The sequence below is a fragment of the Porites lutea genome, chromosome 9 (genome assembly GCF_958299795.1).
Source record: "Porites lutea chromosome 9, jaPorLute2.1, whole genome shotgun sequence".
NCBI lineage: Eukaryota > Metazoa > Cnidaria > Anthozoa > Scleractinia > Poritidae > Porites > Porites lutea.
Genome location: NC_133209.1, coordinates 28,990,945 through 29,002,713, shown reverse-complemented (window position 1 = coordinate 29,002,713; position 11,769 = coordinate 28,990,945). Strand labels below are relative to the sequence as shown.

Here is an 11,769-nt window from a genome sequence, read left to right as displayed (position 1 = left end):
CAAGCACATTTGATCTCATGTGTGCTGCTTTTTGAAAAGAGTCCAAAGCGCCTTTAAGGTCTCCCATTTGATGCTGCACTAAACCAAGCTGGTGGTAGCTGTAGGCAGTGTCTTCATGATCACCAAGCACATTTGATCTCATGTGTGCTGCTTTTTGTAAAGAGTCCAAGGCTCCTTTAAGGTCTCCCATGTCACGCTGCACAAAACCAAGCGCGTTGTAGCTGCTTGCCGTGTCTTTGTGATCACCAAGCACATTTGATCTCATGTGTGCTGCTTTTTGAGAAGAGTCCAAAGCTCGTTCAAAGAATTCCAACTCCCACTGCGCTATACCAAGGCTGTGGTAGCTGTGTGCCGTGAATATGTGACTTCCACGCAAAGATAAATTGATTTCTGCTGCTTTCTGGAATGCTTCCAAAGCTGACTTATGGTCACCCCTAGCAAGATAGATAACGCCTTGCTGATGATAGCTGTCAGCTGCACCTACTTGATCTCCTAATAGTTCCTTCCTCAATCGTAAGCTCACCTGTACAGACTTCCAAGCTCCTATAAGGTCTCCCATTTGCTGCTGTGTCACACTAAGCAAATAGTAGCTGTGGGCAGTGTCTTTATGATCACCAAGCACATTTGATCTCATGTGCGCTGCTTTTTGAAAAGAGTCCAAAGCGCCTTTAAGGTCTCCCATTTGATGCTGCACTAAACCAAGCGCGTTGTAGCTGCTTGCCGTGTCTTTGTGATCGCCAAGCAGATCCAATCTCATGTTTGCTGCTCTTTGAAAAGAGTCCAAAGCTCGTTCAAGGTCTTCCAACTCCCACTGCGCTGTACCAAGGCTGTGGTAGCTGTGTGCCGTGAATATGTGACTTCCACGCAAAGATAAATTGATTTCTGCTGCTTTCTGGAATGCTTCCAAAGCTGACTTATGGTCACCCCTAGCAAGATAGATAACGCCTTGCTGATAATAGCTGTCAGCTGTACCTACTTGATCTCCTAATAGTTCCTTCCTCAATCGTAAGCTCACCTGTACAGACTCCAATGCTCTTGTCAGGTCTCCCGCTTCATGCTGCACTTTACCAAGCCAGAGGTAGCTCTTGGCAGTGTCTGGCTGATACAACTTACGAAGAGGAAATTCTTTGGCAGAGAGTAACTTTTTTTTGTCGCCGACCTTTTTTCTTCTTTTTGCTTCTTCTATTGCTATGTCATAAAGGCGCTCAAATAACATTTTTTCACCATGCAGTGCAACATAAAGAAATGATTTTGCCTTAGACAACAAGTCTACAACCTTGGTGTAGGTCCTGTCATTTCCAGGTCCATTAGAAAGGGATGAAATGATGCACTCACGATGGTCAAGGAAGCTTCTGAAGGCGCTTGGATAACGTCCTATCAGAAAGTTTTTACTAGCAACTTTACACCTAGAAATGTAATAATCGTAAAAGTGAAGCTGTGCGTCTAGAAATACAGCTTCAATCCCTTCGTCATTCTTTACTACTTCCTTAATAAAGGACCGTAAAAGTGAATGGACTGTAAAACGGCTAAAATTTTCTCCACAATGTATAAGGGACCTTCTCTCCAGTGATCGAATGATTTGTTTGGTTTTAACCTCTGATTTTACATTCAATATGGCTTCAGCTTCCTCTATTCCAAACCACCCAGGAAAAACAGAAAGCGAAACAAATGCGTCTCTTTCGGGAATCATGAGCCTTTTAAACGATGTGTTAATTACAGATTTCAGCCGGAAATCGTCAGGAAAGCTTGCACTATTCAAAACTTCAACTATAGTTGAATTGCTTAGTTCAGCTAGAAGCACATTTATGGATATATTTGCTTCCTTAATGATGCTGCACATTAGTCGCATGGACATAGGAACGTTTCCACATTCCTTCACTACGCATTTGCAGTCACTTTCGGATGCATCTGGTAACAACAGCCTTACCAGATGCGCTGACGAAATTTCATCCAATACGTTAATTTTCTCCAAAAAGATGGGAAGCTTGTGGCTTAAGTAGTCGAGACTTTCGCGAGTAGTTAAGAGAAGCTTGACTTGTTTGCAGTGAGTAAGGATCTCCTCAATAAATCGGAGCACGTGCTGTTTCCGTTTAGCATCTTCAGATTCGAATAAATCATCTGCATTATCTAATATTAAGACAAAAGGACTTCGAATTTGCTGTAAACATTGAACGACGAGGTCAGACGAGGCAATATGGTGCACCTGTTTATCGTCTACGAACATCCTGAGCAGCTTTGACACTACATCCTCCATACTTTCCACTCCACGAACGGAAGCGAAGTAAACTGGAAAATTCTTCTCTTGTAAGTGATGCGCCACCCTGATGGCCACTGATGTTTTTCCAAATCCAGGAGGACCCCAGATATTAACCAGTCGAGTAGCTTCATCTGTTAAATGATGTTCTATTGCTTTGCATTCTTTGTCGCGGCCAACAAAGTTTGGTAATTCATCAGGTATAGACGAGTCGGGCACAAATAAACCTGAAGAGACCACACAAACAAATTACATTGCAGGGAATAATCAGAACTTTGTAGTTGTAATTAACAATAATATTGAAAAGACTGAGTTATACACTCCAGGCTAGGGTGAACGTTCAGTCGTCTACAGCTGTACAGTCATCCTTTAATAAAGGGTCTTTTTTAGCATTTATATTGTTCCCCATTCTAGTTCATGTGATTTTTCAAGGGAATTTGTTCCTTCTCTTTAAATGCATCATGCATGTGAAGAAGAAGAAAATTAGAAGACACAGTTCTTTAGAGTAATACCACGTGACGTGCTTTGGGAAAACAAATCATATAAGCAAACCGAGAGCAGTCGTCCTTCTTGCCACGCGCGGCGCGAGCGAAATAGTGAAATTAGTATGTGTAATCAAATGGTGACGAGTGAAATTACGGAATAATTTCACGCGCGTTTTGTCCAAATCCTTAAAATTTGCCGAGCCTTTAGGCGAGGGAAATTAGTAACTGGTCATCAGTAACTGGTTATGGTGAATTATGCGTGTGCTTTTAGCCAATCAGAATTGGGGAAATATTTTGAATGAATAATAATGTACGTTGATTAATCAGGGTTGTCACTAAGATTTCAAGTTGCCGGGTATTTGTTGTTAGTAGCCGGAGAAGTCGCAAGCAGTCATGGACACCCCCCCCCCCCCCCCCCCCCTCCTTCCCCACCAAGAACTTATTGAAGTGCAACTTCTACCCTTTTCCAAAAGGCATCACCGCCCCAAAAAAGCAATCTTCATCAAGAGTACAGCTATCATTAGCGGTTTTATGACATCACAATTAACGATACTTTACAAATGTTAAAAATGTGGAAAGGACAATCGATTCTTATATGGTGCAAATGAATTAACATGCGCTGTAAAATCAATTGTAAATCCTCATTTAGTTATACGTGAGAACGAAACAACTTACGGAAAACAAAAGTAAAAGTAATATTACAAATGAATTAACCCACTGAGAAGCGGAAAGAAGACAAGCGGAAGATGAATGTACGAAAATGCATGATAAACATAAGGTTACTATGGCTTGTTGAAAAATAAAAGTATGAAGGCTAAAACAAGCGTAACGTACGAAAAATCGCGGGATAATATATGGCAAAGCTAAACTGCACAAGTGGTAACATTAGTGGTCTCGAATTTATGAACGAAACATCACTTAACATACGAAGAAACTGACCACGGAAAAGCGTTTAAAAGACAGGGCTAATACGCTGAGATGTCAAAACGAGACTCAAGGAGAAGAATGCAAAAGTAATACTAAAGCTTAACTTCCCTTTTAAATATAACTTCTTGGAAGTAGAACTGAGAGGATGTAATCATGACCTGCGGACAATGATCGAACATTTCCCGTTGACCGTGCGTTATTTTATATATTCGATACCTAAAGCTAAATGTAGACCTCGTCACTTTTAAAATGTCAATTTATTAAACATAGCAATCAGTCATAGTCTTCATCTTCAAAGCCTTTATCATAATCCTCATTATCATCAAAATCAGCATCAGGGAGATTTAACGCTCAGATGTAACCTCAACTTCTTCTGTGATGTCAACAGACACTTCTTCGACATGTTCAACACAAAGCCGACACAACGGTGGAAACTATAGGGACTTTTAGCATCGACAAAGGTGACGGCAGCGAAAACGTCACTTTTAAAATGAATTAGCGTTTTTTCAAACTTTGTTGCGTTTATTTCAATTCGCTGAAAATAGCTAATGTAGGCCAATTTCACTGGAGTTGATTTCTTTGGGACCGCACTCAAGTTTAGAAAGAGAAAGAAAAGTTTGTCGTCGCTTGTTTACGTCCTCCATAAAACGTGAAACTAGGCATTTTCACGTCGTAGTCGTACAGTAACGGCAAAGAAATATACAAAAAAGCGTCATGCACGTGCAAACTAGTTGTTTTGCTCCTCAATAAACCTATTGCTTTTTTGACGTTCTCGTTGCCGCCGCCGTCGTCGTTGCTAAAACTCCCTACTGACATTTCGCGAACGGAGAGTTTTCGCGCGAGTGTACTAGTACCAAATCTAAGTCAGATGTCTTTCCCCGACATTTCTTAGTTTTTGCACGGAGTATTTCAAAATTACTTAAACCTGCTCCAGGTGAAACCGGCATTTAGTTTCATGGATAGTCTTTGTGTGTTTCAAAGGTGTGCTCTTTTGGTTTAATTTAACGACGAAAGTAGCCGGGGGCCATGCTCTGAGTAGCCGGGGGAAATCCCCGGCGCCCGGCCCTTAGTGACAACCCTGTTAATGAACCAACAGTGAAACGCGAGACGATAATGACAACCAAGTGACCCAACAGTGATATGCTGAAGACAAACCACATAAAATTAAGCATTGTGAAATTTACAGACAAAGCGCCGACACAAACATCGCAACATCCGTTTTTTTCATCGTAGAACAACTTCAATTTCACTTTGCTCGGCAGCAGATTCAAGAACTGAACACTCCACAGGTACGTTTTTACCTGTGAATTTAAGCGTGGGTTCTCTATTGCATTGTTAATTCAGGCACAGGGGCCAACACAATCTGTGTGTGTAACCGATTGTTATTTTATAGTAAATGTACTGGATTTACCGTTTGCCTCACCCATAGCGATATATCACTAAATATGTATATAAATCAATGTTAAATAGACGTCGAATTACCTTACCAACAACTGCCCATTATAAAAATATAAATAGGAATTCGCTTTGGGAACCTTCACATACGCAACTAGCAAGGCAGTTCTTAGCCAAGGAAGATGAATGAAGGATCAGCCAGTGTTTTGCAAGGAAACCAACGCTTTACATACCTTTTTTTTTTTTTTTTTTTTTTTTTTTTTTTTTATTTGCTTTACTTAACCCAATAATTACAATATTGAACACTGCTTACACTGCTTACATTATTTACAACATTCATACCATACTTACAATACTGACAATACTTATTGCTTACATTGCTAACAATACTACTGTTTTCAAACATTATTACATTTCGTATGCTTCAAGTACACAGTTGCATCGGAAGAAACTTATTTAAGGATAGTTGGCGTTATTGAGGCAGGATAAGCTACGGATGAAAGACATAGAGAATATCAGGGGGCGTTGGGAATAGCGCCATGGTAGAAACGATAGTTTCTACGTGATGTCGTGTAGGAATGACCATTGTTTGGGCAGAAAATTGTTTGCTTCTGCTTGTGCTTGTATGTTGTAAATTGTCTTTAGGTGTTTGAGAAATCCTTGCAATAGAGGTATAGCTTCTTTTGTTTTGCAGAGCCAGATATAGTGCCTGGCAATAAGAAAACAAAAGTTGATCTGGCGTTGAAGTTTAGAAGAGTCTGATCTCAGGCCTAGTGAAACAGTCATGTCTGCAGAGTAACTATCGGGAATAATTTGGCAAAGTTTTAATCGCGTTATGATGCTCTCCCAGAAGAGCGCCGTTTTGGGGCAGGACCAGAAAAGGTGTACGAGTTTTTCTGGTTCTTTTTTACAAAAGGAGCAGTTGGAGTTTTCTTTTACTCTTATCTTAGTTAAGAAAGCGTTTGTTGGTATTCTTCTGTGCAGCAATTTAAATTGAAATTCCCTGAGTTTTATGCTTTTTGTGATTTTATGAGCTAGCTGGTAGGTCGCACCCCACGTTATTTCGTTTTGACCTAAGTTGCAGTCTTGATTCCATTTTTGCTGGCTTGTAGTAGGGGGGGCACTTTTCTTTGTAATTAATTTGTCATACACCAACTTGCTTGCTTTTTGGGCTTTCATTAGTTTTGTCGAAAAGCTTTCGTAACTATTACCTTCGTTTGTGTGGTCACCTTGGTTGAATGTGTTGCATAGCTTTTTAAGAGCAGAAATTATTCCACAGTATGCCAAGGGTTGGACCTTGATGTCGTATTTGTTTAAAAGTTCTGGTGGAGTGAGGAATTTTCCTTCTCTGTTCCTTAAGTGCTTAACTTTTGTGATGCCTTTACGATACCATTCTTTAAAGAAAATAGGGCTGTCGTTAATCCTTACAAGTGAGTTGTACCATATGCCTTGTTCTGAAAGCTGGCTCTCTGATGTTATCCTCTCTTCAAAATTGATTTCTGACCAGATTAGGAGAATTTCCTTTAAGAAACTGTCTTGCGTTTTGAAGATATTAGCTATGTCTATCTTATTAAGGTTGCTTGTGAACGGTAGGGTACACTCAAACTTTTTCAGTTCAAGATCTAGAAAAAGTTTCCATTTACCCTGATTATCTGTATCCAGGTACTTTTTTATCCAAGTGGTTTTTAGCGCTTTATTGAAAGATAGTATGTCAATCATTTTGAGGCCACCTGCTGGGTAATTGTTAATCATAATATCTCGCTTTATTTTATCGCCCTTTCCGTTCCAAAGGAACAAGTAAGTAAGTACGTTTTTACCTGTGAATTTAAGCGTGGGTTCTCTATTGCATTGTTAATTCAGGCACAGGGGCCAACACAATCTGTGTGTGTAACCGATTGTTATTTTATAGTAAATGTACTGGATTTACCGTTTGCCTCACCCATAGCGATATATCACTAAATATGTATATAAATCAATGTTAAATAGACGTCGAATTACCTTACCAACAACTGCCCATTATAAAAATATAAATAGGAATTCGCTTTGGGAACCTTCACATACGCAACTAGCAAGGCAGTTCTTAGCCAAGGAAGATGAATGAAGGATCAGCCAGTGTTTTGCAAGGAAACCAACGCTTTACATACCTTTTTGGATTCCGGACTGAACTGCTTGTTTTACGTCATCGACGTTTGCTTTTACTTTCGCTAATTCACTTGTTGCAATTTTCACCTCTGATTCGACATTTTCCAATTTTGACTCGACTTCTGCTGCTGCCGCTTTCACTTCTTCTACTTTTGTCTGTACATCTGTTACTGCCGTTTGTATGTCTGACCTGACTTCTTCCACTTTCGCCTGCACATCTGTTACTGATGTTTTTACGTCTGACCTGACTTCTTCCACTTTCGTTTGTACATCTGTTACTGATGTTTTTACGTCTGATCGTACGGTTTCAATTTGACTCTCGATTTGGTTGAGGTGATCATTGATTTGCTTAAACTTGATGTCAACATCTTTTTCTTTCTTCAACTCTTCTTCTAACTTTTGAAGCCTGGCAGTAGGAAAGTCTTCTTCTTCAAGCTTCCCGATCTCATCAATCCTGGTTGTGTCTTGTTTAAGTGCAGTTAATGCCTCTCTTGCTAATTTTATATAATAATCAAAAGTTGTCTTGTCAATCTTTTGGGTGCTTGTCTGGTGACACAGTGCGTTTCTTAGGAGACGAAGCTGATCTAACGCTAACGCAAACGTCTCGGCTTCGTTTCTAGGAATTGAAACGGCAGGGTGAAATGTTCCACTTAGTAAGTGACGGGGCTTTACGTACAATTTGTTCAAAGTTGAAAGCCCTCCACTTCCGTCCGGAATGGCAAAGCTCTGAGCATAGAGAGTGGCTTCAAACAGCGCTGTGCAGTCCCACTCATGATATGATTTAGCGGTTGGAACATATTTTGTCTTTCCACCCTCTTTACTGAGAAACATGTTGCGAACCAGAGGTGAGTCGTCCCATTTTTGAAAGCCTGGCGTAGGAGCGACTTGATTGTCCCACATGTGAACAAAAACTTGGCGGAGGGTGATTGGAAATTCATCAAGTACGACAGAGGAAAACTTAAAAAAGTTCAGTTGCTCCAACGAAAATGTAGCCATTGCGAGGATAATAACCTTTTAAAAATACAGTATCGTACGGTATGTTAGAAAGTAGGATACCAAACTGTCGTCGAACAATCAACTATTGTAAAGGGAGATAATCTGCAAAGATAAAAACATTAATTTAAAAACTTTGAAATGTACGTATAGTAATTTTATATATAAATTTGTTTTTTAGCGAAAGTTAACATAGATCAGTTTATCGCAATCTTTCATAACAAGTACTGAATACAGAGACTGGATGGATTCTTACGCATAATGCACCCAACATTAGCCCTGATCCCCTGGTGAGGGATCCCAGTCAAGGAAGGGGACAAAAACACACAGACACAGAGGAAATCCCCTCTACCAGAGCGTTAGAATACTTAACAAAGTTAACGTGATACCACGGTGAGATTGCGAGAACAACATAAAGAGGAACCAGCTCACCTTAAAAAGCTTTAATTACGTTTAATTACCGATGCCTTGAAAGATACTTGTCTTTGAACTAGTTTAGGCTTAACTGTCTGGTTTTTTTTTTAAATTTTATAGTATTGTAAGTAAAGTTGTAATGAATGTTTCTATTGTTGAGAAGTCGAAAAATGAAAATAATGCTCAAAAGGATTATCGTGGATAATTGTGCGTACCGCTGGAAAAATGTTTCACATTTGAAAAAATTAAAGAAAACAACCACAACAAAAAACAAACCAAAAATTGTACAAAACACAATGACCAAATCTTGTCCACAGTCACATGATGACTGAAGATTTATGGCGCTGTGGCTGACTGGAGGAAAAACGTTTAAGAAAGACCAAGTGGAAAGAGTAGGGAAACATGAGAAGCCGGAACAGGAGACAAGAGATTTGAATGGAGTAGGATGAAGTGTTGTAGAAGCAATAACACTGAGCGCTCAGAGCAGGTGGAATGAATACTGTATCCTTTATAAATGGCGATTCATTCTCCAATCAATTTCACAATTCGTGAAAACATTGTCCGTCGTGTTTCTCCAGTGCAAAGTTGACTTCCTAGGGGCACCCAACGACGGGTTCCCCCTAAATGCATTGAGAAAACTTTTTAGGCTATTCAGAGTACTTATAGACCTTTAAAAATACATTCTAATCGGCGCTATAAAATTTATATCTGTTCGGTCATCCTAGGGCAACTTGACTCTTTTCTTAATTACCAGGGCTTCAGTATTATTTTCCCGAAAATTTAGGATGCAATTTAAAGTTTTACGAAAGTGAGAATTTTTCAGATCCCTCTTTCCATCGCTTTTCGAATCCGAAAATTTTAGGTTTCCTTTTTCCGCGAAAAATAGCTTAATCTGGGGGAGAAAAATGCGAAAAATTAGACTTGAGAAAATTGTAGGGAATTTAATAGATCGTTTTCACTGTCACGCAACAAAATAATAAATTGGAAACCGTCCCGTGGAAGAAGCCAAGAAAATGAAATGTTATAAAAGACTAATTTTTAAACAATTTGTCCAAGTCTCAGGTCTTTTTGGCCCACAGTTTCTGAGTTATTTGCCGAAACGTTTCACGCACCTTTGTAGAGCTTTGTATGGAGACGCCATAAATATGGCCGCCGGAAATCAACAAAAACATCTGGAGTTTGCTTTTTCTATAAAAGCTCTTTATTTTCACTCGAGAACTAGCATACGTGCACATAAACATATCTTCTCATACTTGAAATGGATATACCGCTGAAAATCAAGATTGCTGTATTTTCGAAATGAAACATGCTACGGGAATGGAAACTTGTACAAAGATTTACTTTTTGTTTAGAGTGGTTTTCACTTGACTGTCGAAAGTAATTGGTTTTGGTTTTGGTTTTGGTTTTACTACGCCCTTTGGTTGGCTAGTGTATTTACTTTGGTTTTGGTTTTACGACAGTCAAGTGAAAACCGCTCTATCTTTAACCTAGTGTAAATAAGAATTCGTTAAACCTCGCTATTTTGACTTAACAATTTGATGGCGTAACTGTGAAAACCATCTATAGATAAGCTTGGAAAATTGTACAGGAACGGAACGGTCATCTAGAAATTCTTAGCCATCCCCAAGGTATAGAACACTCTAGGCAGTTTTTGCTTCTCCGAACAGACATTTTACAGAAAGCTGTCGTTGGTTGCCCCTGTCCCTTGCACGAGAAAATAAGACTTGTTTTTAATTGTCAAGGAACATTAATTGCATGGGATGGAGATCATGGAGAAAAGATACAAGGCGCCACGTAGGAGTTCGCTTGTGTTTTCGTGACGTCTCTTTTTTAAGGGGCAGTTTTCGAAGAGAGAAGGTTCCCTTCTTCCCCCGCGACCGTCCTACCCGTCTTCGCTGAGTGAGTCTGACGCTTATAAGCATGCAAATAACAGAACGCTTTAAGCCTCTCTCTCTTGATTTTGGTTTTGCATATGGTGACCGGTCGTTTTCATGTGAAGCAGTTAACAATAATAATAATAATAATAATAATAATAATAAATAATAATAATAATAATAATAAGATAACAAGATAACAAGATAACAAGATCTGCAATGATGTCGAAATCGAACCACGCCTTCAACCCCTGGACAACGAGCGATTTCATTTGAAGAGCGCTGTTACAAGTTCTGAGGCAAGGTTGGACATCAAAGCGGGAGGTTTCTGGGCAAGAGGAGTTACGGCATTTTTTGATGTTAGAGTTACGCACGTCAACTCCAAGTGTTACCAGAGCAAGCCAACATCGGAAGTGTTCAAAGAGCAAGAAGAAGAGAAGAAGCGCAAGTACCAGCAGCGGGTGTTAGATGTAGAAATGGGTTCGTTTACGCCTTTAGTGTTTGGAACCAATGGCGGAATGGGAAACGAGTGTCAGCGGTTCTTAAAGCATCTCGCAGACAAGATAGCTCAGAAAGACACCGAGCCTTATCATGTTGTAATCACTTGGCTCAGGACACAGATCTCGTTTGAACTCTTAAGATCGGTACATGCATGCGTCAGAGGTTCGCGAACGCCGTTTCGTAGCAAGATAGAGCAATCATTAGACTGTAAAATAAATGTCGCTAGTGCGGATATCTGAAATACGTGTCTATATGCTTTTACTTAGGGCTTTTTATGGACACTGGTTTAGCCGTCATTAGTATAATTCGATTGTATGATCTTAATATTTCTGCATAATGAATTCTTTATTTTATAGAATTTTGAACTTTTATTATTAACTATATCTATTTCCTCTTCTTTTGTGGCCGAGGGGTTTCTTTTGTAATGGATGGAATTGTAGATAGTGTTTTGATGAATTAATTAGATTTTTTGTAACAGCAGGTTCATTGTAAATAGGATTTTAATTGAGTTTTTGTAATAAAGATTTTAATTTATAATAATAATAATAATAATAATAATAATAATAATAATGATGATGATAACATATTTAACCAAGGTAAACCCGTCAGCTGAAGCTGTTATAAATGGGTGCCCTAGGCAACTAAAAAATTAACAATTAAAGGAAAAATAACTATAACAGAACAACTATCAGAAAAATGTAAAAACTGATGTACAATGTCGATGGATAAAAACTAAGAATTATATATCTACGTAAATTGAGATGCCAAAAAAACTCCAAAATAT

General features: G+C 39.1%; 1 protein-coding gene across 2 annotated transcripts in view; it reads right to left on the bottom strand.

Annotated features, from left to right (window-relative positions):
- Window positions 1-6,998: 6,998 nt before the first annotated feature.
- LOC140948512 (uncharacterized) overlaps window positions 6,999-11,769 on the bottom strand; it is an 8,767-nt gene continuing 3,996 nt past the window's right edge. For both annotated transcript variants that reach the window (XM_073397757.1, XM_073397758.1), the window contains exons 2-3: window positions 7,448-8,301; window positions 6,999-7,393 (exon numbers count right to left, since the gene is read on the bottom strand). In XM_073397757.1, coding sequence (XP_073253858.1) covers window positions 7,198-7,393; window positions 7,448-8,199 — 948 coding nt within the window. In that variant the 5' untranslated portion in view covers window positions 8,200-8,301 and the 3' untranslated portion in view covers window positions 6,999-7,197. The remainder of the gene's footprint in view (window positions 7,394-7,447; window positions 8,302-11,769) is intronic.